Source organism: Scyliorhinus torazame, chromosome 10, assembly GCF_047496885.1.
Source record: "Scyliorhinus torazame isolate Kashiwa2021f chromosome 10, sScyTor2.1, whole genome shotgun sequence".
NCBI lineage: Eukaryota > Metazoa > Chordata > Chondrichthyes > Carcharhiniformes > Scyliorhinidae > Scyliorhinus > Scyliorhinus torazame.
In genome coordinates, this window is record NC_092716.1 from 171,663,497 (window position 1) to 171,684,566 (window position 21,070).

Genomic DNA, 21,070 nt, shown 5'->3' on the forward strand with positions numbered 1-21,070 from the left:
ACACGGACAGTGACCCAGAGCCGGGATCGAACCTGGGACCTCGGCACCGTGAGACTGCAGTGCTACCACTGTACCACCGTGCTGCCCCAGCTCCATTTCTTAAAGGTACAATTCTTAAACACCCATTTCTTAAAGGGTACTCTCACATGACACCCCCCCCCCAAAGAAAAAAAACCCATCAACTTCAAGATGGTTTCATTGTTCACCTTTGCACTATCCTTTAAGAAATGCACTCAGTAAATATACTTGTTTGTTTCAAAAAACAACACATGCCTACAGGTATAATAATATAGTCTATTTTTTTCCTTCTTCCTCCAACTGAGATTCCTCTCGATTGACAGTCGTTTTGATCAAGAAGGTCTCTGCACGATCCATCCATTTCTCTACGCCTCGGCATTTCTTTTTAAAGTCAGATAATTTAGTTCAATCTGATCATAGAGTCCCTTGCAATTCTCCAACACAGGAGCATCGGTTATCAATATTTTCAGACAGTCAAATGCCTGTTGAAAGTCCGCTGTCCATTGAAATTTTTGACGTTTCTTCAGCAAGTTTATCAGTGGAGCAATCACACTACAAAACCTTTGCACAAATGTACGATCAAATCCACTTATGCCAAGAAATCGCATGATTTCCCTTCGTCTCGAGGGTATCAAAAACTCCTCAAGGAAAGTGATTTGGGCTTTTCCAAATTCACTTTTGGCTAGATTTATCACCAAATCCGCCTCCTGAAGTCGATCGAATAACTCCATCAGATGTTTCAAATGGTCTTTCCATGTCTGGCTGAAAATTACCAGATCGTCGCTGTATACCGCAAAATTGGGTAATCCTGAAACAACTTTGTTAGTTAACTGTTGAAATGTGGCTGGAGCGTTTTTCATGCCAAATGGCATAACTTTGAATTGGTATATACCATCTGGAGTCACAAAAGCTGAAATCTCCTTCGCCCTTTCGGATAAAGGTACCTGCCAGTAACCTTTAAGTAAATCCAATTTGGAAATAAAAACAGATTTTCCCACTTTCTCAATGCATTCCTCCAAACGTGGGATAGGATAAGAGTCCGTTCTTGTAACTCCATTAACCTTTCTATAGTCCACACACAACCGTTGGGTACCATCTGATTTTGGCACCATCACTATGGGTGAGCTCCATTGGCTGCAACCCACTTCAATTATGCTATTTTTAAGCATATTCTAAATCTCTTTGTTAACCTGTGCCAATTTTAAAGGGTTAAGTCTATATGGATGTTGTTTGATTGGAACAGCATTTCCCCCATCTACATCATGTATAGCCATCTTAGTACTTCCCAATTTATCACCACAAACTTGCCCATGTGATATCAATAACTTTCAGGTCAATTCGTTTTTCCTCTGCAAGATAACTCAACATTGTCTTTAATGTCTGATGCCACCTTTCTAACGCTCCCTGCGATTCTGGATGGTACACAGTTGATTTAAATTGTTTTATTCCTAAGCTATCCATAACTTCTTTGAATAACTTTGAGGTAAAATTTGATCCTTGATCCGATTGTATTTCTGTGGGTTGTCCATATCTAGTAAAGAATTTAAGTAACTCCTCCACAATCTTTTTAGCTGTAATATTACAGACTGGAATGGCCTCTGGAAACCTAGTAGACACATCCATTGTAGTCAAAAGATATTGATTCCCACTTTTCGTTTTGGGAAGCGTTCCTACACAATCAATTAGGACCCTTGTAAAAGGTTCCTCAAGTGCAGGAATGGGTATTAAGGGTGCTGGTTTTATCACTGCTTGAGGTTTCCCTATCACTTGACATGTGTGACATGATTGACAAAATTTAATGACAACTTTATGCAGCCCAGGCCAATAAAAATGTTTCTGGATTTTAGCTTGAGTTTTCCTTATCCCCACTGGTACCTCATGTGCAACTCGCAACACCTCCTTTCTATACCCTACCGGCAATACTACTTGATGAACTTCTGCCCACTTTTCATCCGCCTGCATATGTAAAGGTCTCCATTTTCCCATCAAAACATTACTTTTACGGTAATAACACTCTTGAATACATTCAGATTCCTCTTCCGTGTATGTTTTCTGAAATATCCGTTTTATCTCTAGATCTTTTTGTTGTAACTCCGCCAATTTTCCTGAACTAAAAACATCCGCCTCATCCTCCATCTGTTCTTGTTCTTTTTCAACCATCTGATCAAAAATCGTTTCTGATAATGGCACTTCAACTTCATCTTCACTCTTTGATTTCTCCTCTTGTCTTAACCAGTGACTTTGCGACCTTGTTACTACACAATCTGGAAAAATCCCAGGATATTCGTCCTTCAACACTTCAGTTGTCTGATTTTTCACTGGCTTATCAACCACAGTAGGCATCACTCCCACTTGCAATCCAGCTATATCATTACCCAAGATAATCTGTATTCCTGGACAAGATAATTTCTCTATTACTCCTACTACCACTTCACCACTCTTCACTAGACTTTCCAACTGTCATGTGAGGGTACCTTTAAGACATGGATGTTTAAGCAATGTACCTTCAGAAAACAGTGATGTCATAGAGCTCAGCTCAGTTCAGCCAATTTTTTGCAGTTTGGTTTTGCAATTTAAAAAGTGCCTGGCTGGTTTTGCTGAGAGCAGTTTAAAAGCGCCTGGTAGTTTTGCTGTGAGCAGTTTAAAAGTAGAAAGCCAGTTTGAGACAGCAGCTTGAGAAGTTCTGGTTTGCTGTGAGTGCTTGAAGGGAGAAAGCCAGGTTTGAGAAAGCAGCTTGGGGTGTGTCTGTGTGTTTCCAGAGAGTTTGCAGGAAGAAAGCAAGGTGCTGGAGCTGAAGTCAACCAAGCATATATATCTCTGCCATTCTACAGGAAATATATATATCCTTTAACCTGATGTGATACTGTTTAAAGGTGTTAAGTCTCTTGGAAGTTTGAAGGAACATTTTAAGGAGTTATTTACTGTTGCAATATTTTCTGAGTTATCTTTGAAGTAAGGGGTGTTAAGAGATCCGATGTTTATTTAAGATGTTAAGTTGAGTTCATGGAATAAACAGTGTTTTGTGTTTAAAAACCCACGTGTCCCTAATTGTAATCCCTGTGGCGCACAAAGACTCCGTGAGACGAATAGAGTGAAGTCGATGAGGCTTTATTAAGCGTGTCTGTTCCCCAGCAGCCCGATAGTAAACTGGCCTGCGGGGGAAGGCACCGGCTTCTTTTACTTCGCCTTCAGGGCGGAGTATGAGGTCAACGGCCAACCAGGACCCGGGATCTGTCAGCCAATGACATTAGGGCTTCCAGTCCCACATGACCCCCAATACATACTACCACAATCCCACACCTAGGGAAAAAGCCATGTGCTCGGAAAAGCAACAAATCCATTAAAGGGAGAGGTTGGTTGAACTCCATGATACATTTTGGCGTTCTGAAAACGCCTCGCCCATAACACAACCTTACTTTGTATAATGGAACGCTGCTCCTCTCACCCTGAATTCCACATATTACCACCTTTAATGGCAACATTCTTCCCAAACTACATAACTCCTCATCTCTTACCATTAAAGATTGACTAGCTCCCGTAACTCTTAAAATTGTGACTTCTTTACCTACTCCTCCTGATACACGAGTAAACTTTACCCACACAAGTAAATTCTTTAAAGACATCTGGCACCTTCTAATCAATCACCTCTTGATCAGGCTGTACAATCTTTTGCACGTCCTTCGCTTCACTTGGGCTTTCCTTTACCACTTTAACAAACCCCACTGTCTTATCCTGTTTTACCACATCAGCCTTCCCAGTGCTTTTCTTCAACCACCAACACTGTGACTTTACATGGCCTACTTTATTACAGTGAAAACATTTGAAACTTTTCATTTCTTTTCCACCCTCCTGGATTTCTTTTTTAATCTGAGGTACACTCTCCGTATTATTTCTCATCAGATCACCTTTACCTTTACCACTTGAGTATTTCTCATATCCCCAGTTTCTATCCCTCACAGGCTGAAACTGATGTCGGAAACCAAACTTTGATTTATGAACTAATTCATAATCATCTGCCATTTCTGCTGCTACGCTCGCAGTTTTAACCCTCTGTTCTTCCACATGAGTTCTCACTATATCAGAAATTGAATTTTTTAACTCCTCCAAAAGTATAATTTCCCTGAAAGCTTCATACGTTTGGTCTATTTTCAAAACCCTTATCCACCTATCAAAATTATCCTGTTTGATCCTTTCAAACTCCATGTATGTTTGACCAAATTCTTTCCTTAAATTTCTAAACCTTTGTCTGTGAGCTTCAGGCACTAGTTCATATGCACCTAAGATAGATTTTTTCACCTCCTCATACGTCCCAGATACCTTCTCCGGTAGTGATGCAAACACTTCACTAGTTCTACCTACCAGCTTTGTTTGAATCAGTAACACCCACATGTCCTGTGGCCATTTCATTTGTTTAGCTACCTTCTCAAATGAAATGAAAAAGGCTTCCACTTCCTTCTCGTCAAACCTTGGCAATGTTTGGACATATTTAAATAGATTCCCGCCAAGCCTTCGACTTTGACGGTCTTTCGCACTATCCTCATCACTATCATCCGACTGTACGTTTCCCTTTACGTCTGCCAATTTTAACTGACTGTCATGTTTCATGTCAATTTTCTGAAGTTCAAACTCTCTCCTTATCTTTTTCCCTGATCTGTATCTCCCTTTTTCTTTCTTTTTGTTCTGCTAGGGCTATTCTTTCCTTTCTTCTCTCTCCTTTTCTTTTTCCTCTCTCTCTCTTTCATATTCAAGATGTTTCAATTCTTTCTCATGTTCCATTTGTTTAATTTGCAACTGAATTTTTCCATTTCCAATGAGTCAAACTCTATCTCAGGCAACTTTAAATGCTTAACCACCGCCATAATTACCTCACCTTTTCACATTTTGTCAGGTAATGTTAACTGCAATGTTTTTGCCAAATCTAACAGTCTGCTTTTAGTCTCTGTCCGTAAGGCACTGCGTGTGAAAGGCTCCACCCCCAAAAACCTCTGTGCCTCTGAAAGAGCCATTGTCCACAACACACTTCCAACTTAAACTAGAACACCACACCTGAAAAACAACCACAATATGCTCACCCCTCACTGTCTTTAAGTTAATTAAGCCAATCCAACAGATAGACTTTTATCCCCCTTGAGCCCCCAATTGTTATGGGCCAGGGTTTAGAGAATCCCAAAGTGTATCATGGAGTTCACCTGACCCACAACTTTTAATAGATTGTGGTAATGGGGAGCACTCCGCCCACTCTACAGGTGTGGTACAGCAGAAAATGGACCAGCGGTTTTTAAAACAAAACAATGTTTATTCTATGAACTCAAGTTAACCTTTTTAAAACAAACAGTGAATATCTTAGCAACCAGTAAATCAAATACACCCCCCAAAGAATACAACACTAAGCTATCTGTATGCTGTTCTTTTAACATCCCAAAACTTAACACACCTTCAAACAGGAGCACATTAGGAGCACATTCAAGACTGAAAACATTTATAATTCTTCTCAATTCACCAAATCATAGAATTTACAGTGCAGAAGGAGGCCATTCGGCCCATCGACACTGCACCGGCGCTTGGAAAGAGCACCCTACCCAAGGGCAACACCTCCCCCCTATCCCCATAACCCAGTAACCCCACCCAACACTAAGGGCAATTTTGGACACTAAGGGCAATTTATCATGGCCAATCCACCTAACCTGCACATCTTTGGACTGTGGGAGGAAACCGCAGCACCCGGAGGAAACCCACGCGCACACTGGGAGGATGTGCAGACTCCGCACAGACAGTGACCCAAGCCGGAATCGAACCAGGGACCCTGGAGCTGTGAAGCAATTGTGCTATCCACAATGCTACCGTGCTGCCCCATTAAGAGATAGTCCTTCATGGCAGAGATCAACAGCAGTGCAGCTCACAGACACCCAAGCTTTCTCAAACTGAAACCAAAAAAAACAGAAGTGGAGCTCAGCTCCACCCACACTCTGACATCACTCCAGTAACATGAGCAGCTCCATTTCTTAAAGGTACATTTCTTAAACACCCATTTCTTAAAGGGTACTCTCACATGACAGGGTACTGAAACAGACCCATCCAACACCTCTTGGAAGTACACAATGGGTGAAGAATTTCAAGATGAGGCTGCCACGAGAGCTGCAAGTGTCACAGGCAGTGTCCAGAAAGGAGGAAATCAGCAGAGGAAACAAGCCGAGGACCTCTTGCTTTCTCCCTCTCACGTTTTTGGAATAAGCTTCTACCAGAAGCCTACCAGTGAACCAAGATCACATAATAATTGTAACATCTTCTACATCTGACTGCATCCACAAAATCAGCTAAATTAGCCATAATGCTGAAAATCTATGCTTCAAGGACAGCCAAAGGACACATAATTGAGCATTCTTTTAACTTTTTTTATTGGAGTCTAACTCCCGTTATTTCTCATTTATGTGTGTTGCCATTTTTATCTTTCTCCGATTTAGTGGTTAATAAATTTGCTCTTTAATTCATGCAAGAATATCTGATTTGATTGGCTTCTTATTGCTCACAGCATAGACAGTTAAATACATTCTGATTTGAAAAAGGCATATCCTGATAAAAAAGAAACTTTAAAAATTTTGTTGGGACTACCCTAGGAGGTTAAATACAGGGAAGCCAGTTTACCCCTTCTCACCTGGTCGTAACAAATTTTGAGACTTGAATCCAGAATTGTTCTCACAGTTTTAAAAAATTCAAAAGATTTTCTTGGGACTGTAATTCTAAAATGTTGCATTGGCCTGCTGGCTTGGAGATGGAGAGAAACCTGTATCAAATCGATTTGTTCCAAAGAGGCGTCGAGGCTGCAGACAATGCTGGAGGAGAAGGACTTGTTGCAGATTTGCACAAAACCAGAAGTAGCCACCTGAGACAGTGAGAGTGGGGCCCCAAGAATTTCAAGATGCTCCGGAAGGACCATTTGGCCGAATACAGGTGCTGTTCACATATGAAAATGAGTAACAGGCAATGCCACAGGCGCCTTTGTTTGTCCAGGGATATGGTTGCTCACATTTGCCAGCTTTTCTAGGATGAGCTGCAGCTGCAAGGACTTACAGGGCATGCCATGCTGGCAGCATTGAAGATTACTACCATGTTAAACTTTTTTGCCTACAGAACCGTGCAACATTCTCCAATCGGCGACACATAAATGCATAAGGGGAGTCACAAATGCCCTGGTCATGGTAGTGTACTAGTATGTTCGATTTTGCATGGATGTCAAAAGCCAGACTACCAGAGCTTGTGCAGCGTGCAATTGAATGCGCATATGTGGCTTTGAGAGCTGTTATGGTCTCTCTGGCAGCAACCTGTGAGATTCATCAAATGAAAAGTATTTCACTCCTTAAATGACGATCAAATTTGTGATTACAGAAGCAAATCTTGCATGTTTGTGCTCGGTCCCTGGAGAGCTCTCCCATCTCTTATATTTTGAACCACTTGCAGGTGCCACAGATTTTTGAAATAAATTTGTGGTTCCAGGGCTGACTCTTTGGGGACAAGGGATACCCCAGAAGACATGGCCGATGCCACCAGTTCGCCATCGACAGAGTGCTACTGATGAGAGGTATAATACTGCACATGCCTCCACCTGGCCCATGATAAAGAGCAGACAATAGTTCTGAACATGAGGTTCTTATATTTGAACCACTCTAGCAGTGCTCTCCAATACTCACCACGGAGAAAGTCCCAAATCATTATTGTCTGCTAACAAGGTCAGATTCCAGGAAGAGAAAGCTGCCAACACGTTTTTGAACCTTTTGGTTTTATTGCCTTTTCTTATTGGCAGGACCCAGCACCTCTTTGCTCATAGACATTATTTCTCTTCAGAGTTCCGTGTTTTCAGAGCGTTTAATTAAATAGCACTACACATTACACTACACATTTGAAGCCTACTTGTGACAATAAGCAATTTTCATTTCATTTTCACCATCTGCCCTGCTGTTGGTTTGATCATTTGCATGCTCAAAACAATTATGAGCCCAGTTGATAAATGGCCACTGCAGAACCTGGACATCACTCCCTTCTCCCATAACCGTAGGCTACTTTAACTAGAACAGTGTTTTTTTTTGTATTCAACCATGGGGTGTGGGTGTCGCTAGCTAGACCAGCATTTATTGTCCATCCCTAATTGCTCTTGGGAAGGTGGCAGTGAGCTGCCTTCTTGAACCGCTGCAGTCTGTGATGTAGATACACCCACAGTGCTGTTAGGGAGTTCCAGGATTTTGAACCAGCGACAATTAAAGAATGGCAGTATATACTTCCATGTTCGGATGATTTCTGTATTGGAGGTGAACTTCCAGGTGGTGATATTCCCATGTATCTGCAGCCTTTGTCATTCTAGAAGGTAGCAGTCATGGGTTTGGAATGTGCTGTCTGAGTGGACTTACTGAGTTCCTGTAATGCATCTTGTAGATCATCGAGGGACCCGAGTTCAAATTCCGCCACAGCAGATGGTGAAATTTGAGTTCAATAAAAATCTGGAATTAAAAGTCAAATGATGACCATGAAACCATTGTTAATTATCGTAAAAACCCATCTGATTCACTAATGTCTTTTAGGGAAGGAAATCTGCCAACTTTACCTAGTCTGGCAAACACGTGACTCCAGATCCACAGCAAAGTGGTTGACTCTCAAATGCCCTCTGAAACAGAGGGCAGTTAGGGATGGGCAATACTTACTGGTTAAATCAACTAAAAAAAAAGATGATACACATTGCTTCGATTGTTTGTCAATGGTGGAGTGAGTGAAGATTTGTGGGTAAGATGCCAATCAAATAGGTGGTTTTGTCCTGGATGGTGTTGAGCTTCTTGAGTGGTGTTGGAACTGCACTCATCCAGGCAAACGGAGTATTCCATCACACTCCTGACTTGTGCCTTGTAGATTGTGGACAGGCTTTGGGGAATCAGGAGGTGAGTTACTTGTCCCAGGATTCCTTGCATCTGATCTGTTCTTATAGAAACAATATTTATATTTCTCTGCTAGTTCAGTTACTGGCCAATGGTAACCCCAAAGATGTTGATAGTGGGGGATTCAGCGATGGTAATGCCATTGAATGTTTTAAAAAATATATTTTTCTTCAAGACTTGTCACCAAAATATAAATATACAAAATATCAAAAGGACAACCAAAGAGTAACTAAAGACCATCACAATAACCCACCCAAAAACTCCAACCCTCCAGCCCCTTTAACCACCCATCCACCACATCCAGCCTTCCCCCCTTTTTAACCCCGCTTACTCCACCCCCGAAAATCTCCTCACCCCTTCGCTGACCTCTCAATCCTCCTTGAAGAAATCAATAAATGTTTTCAGTCTCCGAATGAACCCTTCTACCGACCACCGTAGAGGGAACTTGATTTTCTCTAACCGTAAGAATTCTGCCAGGACTCTCATCCACACCCCTGTCTTCAGCAGTTTCAAGTCCCTCCAACATAACAAAATTTGTCTCTGGGCTAGTAGGGAGGCAACGATCAATACATCGGTTTCTCTCCCCTCACCTGCAATCCCGGGTCTTCCGACACCTCAAATATCGCCACGTCCGGACTCGGGGCCACCCTCACCCCAGAACCTCTGACATCACGTCCGAGAACCCCTGCCAGAAGCACCTCAGTCTTGGACATGGCCAGGACATGTGGAAGTGATTCGCGGGCCCCTAGCACACCGCCCACACCTATCCTCCACTCCCTCAAAAAGCCTACTCATCCTCGCCACGGTCATATGGGCCCTGTCAACCACAATAAACTGGATGTCCTTGAACTTAGATGACTGACCTCCAAAAACCACAACCATCTTCTTTTGTGCCAGGTGTGACTCCAACCAGCAGAGAGTTTTCCTCCTGATTCCCATTAACTCTGGTTTTGCCCGGGTTGTTCGATGCCACATTTGGTCAAATGCTGCCTTGGTGTCAAGGTCAGTCACTCTTGCCTCACCTCCTGAGTTCATCTCTTTTGTCCATTCCAAGCCAGTGTGTATGGCAGCTTATAATCTGTCCTGGTCCACCCACGTCGATGCTACCACCAAGAAAGCACAACAGCACCTATACTTCCCCAGGAAACTAAGCAAATTCGGCATGGCCACATTGACTCTTACCAACTTTTACAGATGCACCATAGAAAGCATCCTATCGGGCTGCATCACAGCCTGGTATGGCAACTGCTCGGCCCAGGACCGCAAGAAACTTCAGAGAGTCGTGAACACCACCCAGTCCATCACACGAACCTGCCCCCCATCCATTGACTCCATCTACACCTCCCGCTGCCTGGGGAAAGCGGGCAGTATAATCAAAGATCCCTCGCACCCGGCTTACTCACTCTTCCAACTTCTTCCATCGGGCAGGAGATACAGAAGTCTGAGAACACGCACAAACAGACTCAAAAACAGCTTCTTCCCCACTGTCACCAGACTCCTAAATGACCCTCTTATGGACTGACTTCATTAACACTACACCCTGTATGCTTCATCCGATGCCAGTGTAGTTACATTGTATATGTTGTGTTGCCCTATTATGTATTTTCTTTTATTCCCTTTTCTTCTCATGTACTTAATGATCTGGTGAGCTGCACGCAGAAAAATACTTGTCACTGTACCTCGGTACACGTGACAATAAACAAATCCAATCCAATCCAATCCAATCCAAGTTGGATGTCACAGTTCACCGGGTATGCACTCCTGTCACCCTGGCACCTGCTGCTAAAGAGGGAGTCGGGGGGAGTACCATCTGTTCCCTCGAGATTGCTCCTCACTGCATAATGACATGGGGCATTCGTGTTCCTGCTCCCCGATCGCCATTCACACATCATAAACCCATTACCCTCGACATCTTTCGCATGGTGAGATGTTTTGATGTTTTTTGTTGTTTAATCACTGAGAGTGACTCACCTGGACTATGGATTGCTGAGGTGCAACCACGGCTGTGAGAAGAAAAACAGAGAGCCTGCCGACTCGCCAGGGACCATTGACTTCTTTTCCTAAAAGAACAACTTCTTCCTAGATGGCCTTATCGTTAGTGCGCAACTATGTATCCCGCCATTGTGCACACATCAGCCAAGGTAGAAATCTTTCCTGCCTGGACCCTGCAGAGGCCTTATAAAGCTGGCTATGCATCAAATTGAAAATCCTCGGGCAGCCCAGAGGGTTCTACACTCCCTTTCCCTAAATCATGAAAAATCCTATCATTCAATGAGTTCCAGATCAATTTGAATGTTAGTGGCGGAATTCTCCGGCCACACCTGCCTGGCTTCCGGAAATTCCCATCCGAGGTCAATGGACCTTTACATGGTCTGCATCCCGGATCCAACCCTGCCGGGGCAAACCTATGGTTGTCACAGATCGGTGCCCACAGCGAGGCACCCTCCAGCCCCAAGTGTTGCCTCCACTGCCTCCACACCCTTAGGGACGACACCACCACTGGTTTCACGGAGTACCTGGCTGGCGTGAACTGCAGAGGCACTGCCAACAACCCCTCAAAAAGTTCCCCTAAATGATGCTGCCTCCATCCGACCCCACGCCGACCACTCCCCAAGACCCATTTCCTAACCATAGCGTTATTTAACGCCCAGTAGTAATTCATCATGTTCGGCAGCATTAGCCCCCCCACCTCCCCTTGCCCCTGCTACAGAAAAGCACTCATAACCCGCAGTGTCTTCCCTGCCCACACAAACCTAGAGTTCAGTGCATTGACCTTCTTAAAAAATGACTTGGGGACGAAGTTTGGGAGGTTCTGAAAGACAAACAGAAACTTTGGTAGCATTGTCATTTTTACTGTCTGCACGCGCACCGCCAGCGACAACGGCAGCACATCCCACCTCTTGAAATCCACTTTCATCTGCTCCACCAGCTGAGCCAGGTTCAACTTGTGCAGCTGCGCCCAGCCCTGAGTCATCTGGACACCCAGCTATCTAAAGCTCACCCCCACCACCCTAAACGGCAATTCCTCTAACCTCCTCTCCTGCCCTGTAGTCTCAATTGGGAACACCTCGTTCTTTCCCATATTTAACAAGTTCCCTGAAAACTTGCCAAATTTCTCGAAAATCCCCATGGTGCCTCTGATACTGCCAACTGGTCTGAAGTATACAGCAACAGGTCGTCCGCATAAAATGAGACCCTGTGCTCAATCCCTCTCCAGTCCCTCGACGCCCTAAGAGCCATTGCCAGCGGCTCCATTGCCAAGACAAAGAGCAATGGCGATAGTGGGCAGCACTGCTTCGTCCCCCGATGCAGCCCAAAAGTCGGTTCGTCCAGAGACTCGCGACTGGCACCCCTTACAGCAATCAGTCCCAATCTGCAAACCCCCGCCCGAGTCCGAAATACCCCCACACCTCCTGCAGCTACTCCCACCCACACAATCAAACGCCTTCTCCGTGTCCATCGCCACCACACCTCAACTTCCTGCATCTCGGAAGGCATCATAATTACATTAAGCAGCCTCCTCACGTTCAACGACCTCCCCTTCACAAAACTCGCTTTTCATCCCGGGGATGCAGTCATTAATTTACGAGGCCAGTACCTCCGCCAGCATTCATCAATGATATTAAGAGGTACAACCCACACTGCTCCGGATCCTTATCCTTCTTTAATAGCAGGGAGATGGAAGCCTGCGACAATGTAGGGGGGAGTTCCACCCTCTCCCTTGGTTCACTATACCCCCTCACCAGCAGTGGCCACCCCAGGTCCGCCCCAAATGTTTTGTAAAAACTCCACTGGGAACCCATCTGGCCCAGGGAACTTCACTGCCTGTATCGCCCCCATTCTGTCCCACAACTGATTTGGCCTCTAGTCCCTGAACCAGCTCCTCCTCTGCTGTGGGAAACACCGGCATGGCGGCTGTTACCTCCCCCGTATCATTTAGCTCCACATAGTCCCAAATGGCAGCCCTCACCCGCTCACACAGCTCCTCATCCACCAACAACCCCACATCCAGTCTCCAACATGGGCTCTGGGCTTGGGCTTGGGCTCCCCCCCCCCCCGAGCTACGCGCAAATCCACCCAGTGCAGTGTGAGGTCAGGGACTATAATCACCGAATACTCCGAGTCGACCACTTCCCCACCAGCAACGTCTTATCTAACATGGAAAAATCAATCCAGGAGTACACCTGGTGCACATGAGAGAAGTATGAAAATTCCTTTGGCTCCCCAAACATCTAAGGGTCCACTCCTTCCCCCATGTGCTCCATAAACCCTCTCAGCTCCTTCGCCACTGCCGACACCCTTGACGACTTGGGACTCGACTGGTCGAAGCTCGGTCCAAAAACACATTAAAATCCTGCCCCATAATCAACCGGTACGAAGACAAGTCAGGAATCTTCTCTAACATCATCACAATTTGGGGGTATAGACATTTACCAGGACCACCGGCATCCCCTCCAACTTTTCACTGACCATCACATAGCTCTCCCACCGGATTGGCCATAATGCTTCCCACCTCGAACGCCACTCGCTTATTGACCAACACTGCCACCCCCTCGTCTTCATATCCAGCCCCGAATGAAACACCTACACCACCCATCTTTTCCTCAACCTCGTCTGGTCCCCTATCTAAGTGCATCTCCTGCAAAAAGGCTACCGCCTTCTTCAGACTCCTCAGATGCACAAACACATGTGACCATTTGACCAGCCTCTTCAACACCCTCTCGTTCCACGTGACCAGCCTTTTTGAGCCAGGCCCGCCCCGGGATGTCCATCAACTACGCCACACCAACCACACCCTTGTCAGCGACCCACCCCGCCCCCCCACCATCCAACAAAGTACCAGCCCCATCACCAACACCTCCCTGCTCCTGCCTTCTGGCAACCCCCACTTCACTCCTGTTATCTAGCCCACCCAGCTAGAATGGTGGCTCCTGCCCAAGGCCTTCAACCTCCCTACCTCCCCCAGTTCCCCTCTCCCCCAACCATACATCGCTGAAGAGTAACAAAAGGTGCATTCACCATCGTTGTTCCCCCATGAAAAAACCTGCCCTCCAAACAACCCACTATCAAAAACCTTAAAGAACACACAAACTCCTCCAAAGTTCAATGTCCTCACACTCCATCCAGTCCATTGTCCCTCTTAACGCCATTGCTTCCTCTGGCGTGCCAAAATAATACTCTCGCTTCTGGAAAATCACCCACTGGCGGGCTGGGGGCACTACTCCAAACTTCACCCCCTTTTTAAAGAGGGCAGCCGTAACCCGGTTAAACCCGGCCATCCTCTTCACCAGTTCTGCTCCCAGGTCCTGGTGCACCCGTAGCTCGTTCCCTTCCCAGGTACATTTCCTTGTCTGCCTCGACCATCGAAGAATTTTCTCCTTGACCAGAAATTGGTGCAACTGCACCACCATCGCCTTCGGCGGCTCGCCTGCCTGCAGCCTCCTCATCAGTGCCCTAACCTCCAGGGGCTGGTCAAAGGCTCCATCCGCACCTTCAATGCCTTCAGGCATCCCAACAATCCTGAGGTTTTGCCTTCTGGAGCGATTCTCCAGATCCTCCACCTCCTCCCTCAGCCTCTTCTGGGTCTCCCACATCACTCCCATCTCAACCACCAATGAGGCCAACTGCTCCTCATGCTCCCCCACCACCTCCTCCACTTTCTAGATCACCTGGCCCTGGGACTCCAGCCTCTGCTTTACTTGCTCGATTGGTTCCACCACCTTGGTTAAGCCTTCCAAGGCCTCTTACCTCTGCTGCTGGAATGTTTCATTTAGGAACTCTTAACTGCTCTGTCAACCATTGGGCAGGCAGGACAGACCCTTTGCATCCTCCATCTTATCCTGTGGTGAACCACAAAGACTCTCCCGCTCCAGAAGCTCTTTCCTTCTTGCACCACTCCTAGTCTGTGGATCTATCCACCAGACACACCAGAGGAGCAAAACCTTCCCCAGGCATTCCCCAGTAGCTTATGTTGGTAGGCTTGTCAGAGGTGGGCTCTCTTCATCTCAATCACTCACCTCACTACTGTATGGCCATGTGTTGAGAGGAGGTGGATTGAATCAGCCCATTCTGGAACAACTGAAATTTGGGTGAAACAGCCATTTTCAAAAAGTCCACACAGAGTTGGTGAGCCTCATGTTCTCAGCTTTGAACCCTACACGGCACACCACCATTCAAGAGAATTTCTTCTCTTTCTTCTCTTTGCCCTGCTCGCCCACCATGTGCTGGTAGTGGCAGTGACTCCAGTATCCCAACCCAGCATGTGCTACTAACTCATTCACCACCTTAGATCCAGGTGCATTCGTGTTTATATTCAAAGCTAAACAGGAGATAAGGTCAAAAATGATAGAGTTGAAAAGGGGAAAGTCAAAAATGGAAACAAGATTGATGAAAAAAGTTTGCCGGAAGTGTGAGAGAGGTAAATCAACATTTATTAACAAACCGATTTAATTGTATTATATTAGTCTTGAAAGCAATAGCATTCAATTGGCCTCAAACCTCTGGACAAGGTCATGACCGAGAAGCGAGCTCCAGAGTGAACCGAAAGTAGAAACTGGCAATCCATAATCATCTAGTAACAAAGCAGTGCAGATCCATGAAGCACCTGCCAACTTTCTCTGTTTTTGCCGCACTTTGTATTCATCCCCTTTCTCTGAAATCCCCAAATCATGTACAATATCATGTTCGCAGTTACTGATTACTGACTTACTCCAGATAGTTACAGAGCTGGTTCTCCCTTATTCTCGACTTTTCCTTCCTTATTGGTTATTACGCCATTATTTCTGCTTTATTGCCTGTAACTATGCAGCTTTTCCTATCTTACTTATGACGTCAGAGCTATTCCTGCCTTGCTACCAGTGATTGCAGTAATCCCACTGCTACTTCTACCAACAATTCCAATATTTACTGAAGTTTTCATATACATTCCCAATGAACATAGTGATATATATATATCATTCTCCATGACTATTGCACTATTCCTGTGATAATTGCACTATTTCCCTTTGTTTACAGTTATTCCTGTCTTACAAAAAGAGCAACATTTTGCCTGAAAGTTGCATACATAACCTTCATGTAGGTCGCCAGGCAACAAGAGTATATTGTGGACAGTGCCATCCAGGCTGTACTCCATATGAAAGTGAAATATATACTTGAATGTGACGAGTATCAACTCAGAACTATATTTAAATCCTCCCCTTTGCTCAGTGGACCATATAATGAGTATGTTATTGAAACTATAATTTAGGCCAAACAAAAAAACAGCAGTACTACTATCATGTCATGATATTCTGTTATGACAGAATATTCGATGAATTACATTCCTGCCCAAAGACTTACCAGGATCTGGGACAGAACACAGAAGAGAACACTGTAGCTCGCTCTCAGACAGACTCTCTTCATCCAGCCCCATCGATTCCCCTGGCTAAGCTGCAAAGGTTTCTGGGATTTTTCTGGATTGGCCTCTTCTTCTCCCTGGGGACTGCATTGAGTCAGTGCCCCCATTATTCCACTCTCCTACGAGTGCCTCAGAATGACCTGCAAATATAAACAAGAGCAGGATGAAGACGAGTTAATCAGGATACATTTAGAGTGACCAGCTGCTCTTCACACTCTATGTTATGGTTAATTCTTTATAGCTGTTCATGATGCCTCAATCCCAAGTGGCAAAAGCAGGGCCGCATTCAACTGTCATGGTTTATTCATTATGTGTTGCTGCTGCTTCTCTTGGAGAAAAAAAACTAACCCACACATGAGTGGGAGGACAAATCACTACGCAGTTGAGGAGTAATGGAAAATTTTACACAAAGGTAAAGGCAGGCAGCCAATGACAGGCAGAATTGACGGCGATTGCAGAGAAAGAGACGAGAGAGAGAAACAGATCAGGAGAGGGAGCAAAACAGAAACAGATGTTAAATTGACTCAGGAAAAGAAAGAACTGTACAAATAATGAAAATGAGAAACATAACTAGAGGAATGGGGAAGAGAAAAAGGAAGAGAGGGAGAGAACCAGAGAAATTAAGACCCAGAGATGGAAATATAATCATAAGCTTGGACATTACTAACTGTAAAAACTTAGAATTAACTGGGTGATGAGTATTTTCACTGATGCACTTGCATGGTCATTTATTCATGACATTTGAGATTTGCATATATTATTTATTCTGCACATATAGCAGATTGAAGAAGTATTTAGACAAGGACTCACAGTTAATGTTAAATTAAAAGGCTCCAATAGCAATTTAAATGACTGCATTCTCTCACTTGCAACATAAAGAATGATGGCGTCTGGGTCACACACTCTCAGAATGACTGAGCTCAAACGACACAAAGTGAAGGAAAGGTGTGTACTCTCCACAGAAAGACTGGCAGCAGATGGATGATGATGGCGAACTACTCACAAATGACGCCATCACATGAAACCTTAAAGGGACTTCATACAACAAATCCTCCATCACGATTTTCCTGCATGATGAATGGTCAGTTACTGATACTCAAGAGACACCCTTGTATTTCACTGTATAATTTCTTTAAACTTGCAGTATCTCAAAAAAACTTCTCTTCATGTTCCTCTCAAGATGGTACACAGTAAAGTGGAGTGGGCCCTAATTGTAGAAAAGTCCATGAATGTCAATTAATTCCTTTCCAGAGGTAATTATTTTAAGATTCGCTGTGATGGCTTTGAGGGAGGTTGGTATGGGTGAATCTAAGTTCAGGGCTATGATTAACCTGCTCTTTTTATATTTTTCCTCTTCCTTACTCACTTTTCGTATCTAGTACACACCTCAAAACCATCACATACAATATATTACAAGATTTTTTGTGACTAGTAAACTATAATGTTATTTAAACGTAATGTTGAGTGGTCAGAAGGTCAGTGAGCTGAGGAGCTCTCAATTCTCTGATGTCTGCACAGAAAAATTTCAGCAGTGTTATCACCTTTACCAGCAGGAATCTTGAGGCGAGAGAGAGATCTATGGAAAGAAAAAGAACATGCAAACCAAAGACTGGCAGACAAAATGTGATAGAATGAAAGATAATGGAACAAAATAAATAGGAGCAGAATTTGGCCTTACAGACCCGCAAGCCTGCTCTGCCATTCAATAAGTTCAGTGGTGATCTTCATTTTTCTTGCCCATATCCCTTGATTGCCTTATACCCACAAATCTAGCAATCTCAACCTTGAATGTACCTCAATGACTGAGCATCCACAGTTCCCTGGATAGAAAATTCCAAAGTTTCTCAACCCTCTGAATGAAGATTTCCCCTGATACCAGTCCGAAACACTTTATTCTGAGACTCTACTCCCAGCTAGAGAAAACAACCTCTCAGCATCTCCTCTCTCAAACACCCATGGAGGGTACGATCTATCCAAATGGGAACAGAGACCCGTAATGCCTACAATTAGCCGGGTGTTTTGTTTCCGTCGCTTGGAGCACAAGAAATACCACGCTACTGAACGGCCATTTGGATAGGTTGGGGGCCTCAGCGGGGAATTCGCGGCCGAGGCCACATTTAGTCCCTTTTCTGCTGTAAGGAACTCCACTTGCCAGAATTCCGCAGTGCAGGATGAGATCGGGTCGCCATTTTTAAATGCCATCTCGAGGTCTTGACCACCCGACACGACCCCCGAACCCACCAAGCCTCAACTGACCAATAACGGGGTCCTCGGGCTTTTCAGCAATACCCCACCCGGGTCCAATCCACAGGAGAAATGCCAACATTGCATGGCCAGCCTGGGCACATTGGCAGTGCCAGGCTGGCACCCAGGTGGCACCCTGCCCAGAGGGCAAGCACTGGGGGCCTCCGATCCCATGGGAGACCCCAACGAGTGACTTTCTTCCCTGAACAGCACTCGCTGAGATCTCCAAGGCGAGTGAGTTAGATTCCATGCCTTGGGTATATGATGGGAATGCATATTGGAGTGAGACGAGCTGTCTTACTCTAATATACAGATTTTCTAAAAAATGATCCGGCTCACAATGACCAGGATTCACTTCGGCAAGTCTTGCAAGATCGTATTAGATCTCGTGTGGCGTGGTGAGCCAGGTAGATCCCAGAAGAGAGATCTACCGACTGCGCCGTGCTACCTTTCGGGCATAACACAGCCGGTAGATCTCATTCAGAATCTTTTCTGTTTCTGTGAAATTACCGTCCATTGTTTTAAATTCAACAACTACAATAAATATAGATGTATATATCGTATATTATATATATATATGGCACATCGCAGAAGTATTATAAAATGAAGTATTGAACCGAGTCATGTAAGGAGACATTAGGTCAGATGACTAGATGCTTGGTTAAAGAGGCACACTTTATCATAGAATTTACAGTGCAGAAGGAGGCCATTCGGCCCATCGAGTCTGCACCGGCTCTTGGAAAGAGCACCCCGCCCAAGGTCAACACCTCCACCCTATCCCCATAACCCAGTAACCCCACCCAACACGAAGGGCAATTTTGAACACTAAGGGCAATTTATCATGGCCAATCCACCTAACCTGCACATCTTTGGACTGTGGGAGGAAACCGGAGCACCCGGAGGAAACCCACGCACACACGGGGAGGATGTGCAGACTCCGCACAGACAGTGACCCAAGCCGGAATCGAACCTGGGACCCTGGAGCTGTGAAGCAATTGTGCTGACCACTGTGCTACCGTGCTGCCACTTTAAGAAGTGTTTTAAAGGAGAAATCAAGGTGAAAGGCGGAGAGGTGGAGGAAAGGGAATGAATTCCAGAGCCTCCGGCCTAGATAACTGATGATGTCCACCAATAGTGGATCAGTTAAAAGGCCTTTGACAGAGTCGAATGGAGCTACCTCCTCGAGGTACTGGAACAATTTGGGCTGGTGGGGGGTGTAAGAACCCGAGAGTTCACAAACAGACACTGCAAAGAAGGAAAATCAAAGGAAAACCGAACCAACAAAACTACCACTGGGCAGCAACAGCAGAAAGATTGAGGGGATGCGCACCTGACCAGAACCTGAATGAGCAGATTCTTCCTGGAGGTGGAGGACAAATGTGAACAATGCCAGAGGGGTCCGGCCAACCACACCCACATGTTTTGGGCTTGTCCCAAACTTGCTGGATTTTGGGCAACCTTTTCCGAGGCAATGTCCAAGGTTGTGGGGGTGAGGATGAAGCCATGCCCGAGAGCGGCAATCTTCGGGATATCGGAGCAGCCAGAGTTGCACATGGGGAAGGGGGCCAACGCCCTTGCCTTCGCTTCCCTAATCGCACGCCGGAGAATCCTGCTCGGCTGGCGATCGGCAGCACCACCCACGGCTGCAGATTGGCTCGCTGACCTTTCGGAATTTCTCCACCTGGAGAAGATTAAGTATGCCATCCGAGGGTCGGAGGAAGGTTTCCTGGATACTTGGGGGCAGTTTGTCGGTCTGTTCCAAAACCTGTTCGAGGCCAGCAACAAGGAGTAAGCTAATAAGATTTTTTTTTTATACCAAGATGGATGAGGTGCCAAAAGACTGCGCAACCCGGGGTGGGGGAGGCAGAATGAAGGTGGGGAAACCACGAGAGATGGAGAGGGGCTAGCCCCCCCCTTTTTTCCCAATCTGTCCGGAAAATAAAAGAAAAGCACAGCCGAAGCCGGGGGGTGGGGGGGGGTCGACAATGGGGACGGGGGAGGAACCATAGACCAATCCAGAGAGCAACAAAATGAACATAGGGTCAGTTAAACGAAGGACAAAATAAACTTCTGTATAATAAAGGAAATTAGCACGAGGAAAATGTGATATGTATATATACAACTGTTTCTAAATCGGAGAAATGCCAATAAAAAGATTTTTTTTTAAAAGAAGAGACGAAAATGGATATCCAGGCTGCGGTCAGGGTGGCAGTCGCGGAAGCTCTGGTAGCTATGCAGGTGGCCCGAGACAAGGCAGAGATTGGAAGCCCAGGAAAACACTATAAAAGAGCTCGAGAATGCCTCAACAGACCAGGGCGACTGGATCTCTGCCCTGCAAAAGGAAATATCAAGGTTAGTCGCAACATAGGGGAGTCTGAAAGGAAAAATTCAGGATCAGGAAAACTGATTGAGGCCCCAAAACCTACGGATTATGGGCCTGCAAAAGGGAATCGAAGGTAGGAACCCCACGGACTATGTGGCCCAAATGCTGGCA

General features: G+C 45.4%; 1 protein-coding gene across 5 annotated transcripts in view; it reads right to left on the bottom strand.

Moving 5' to 3' along the window:
* ptpn5 (protein tyrosine phosphatase non-receptor type 5) overlaps window positions 1-21,070 on the bottom strand; it is a 296,571-nt gene that overhangs the window by 98,696 nt on the left and 176,805 nt on the right. For all 5 annotated transcript variants that reach the window (XM_072518941.1, XM_072518940.1, XM_072518943.1 and 2 more), the window contains one exon: window positions 16,275-16,472. In XM_072518941.1, coding sequence (XP_072375042.1) covers window positions 16,275-16,439 — 165 coding nt within the window. In that variant the 5' untranslated portion in view covers window positions 16,440-16,472. The remainder of the gene's footprint in view (window positions 1-16,274; window positions 16,473-21,070) is intronic.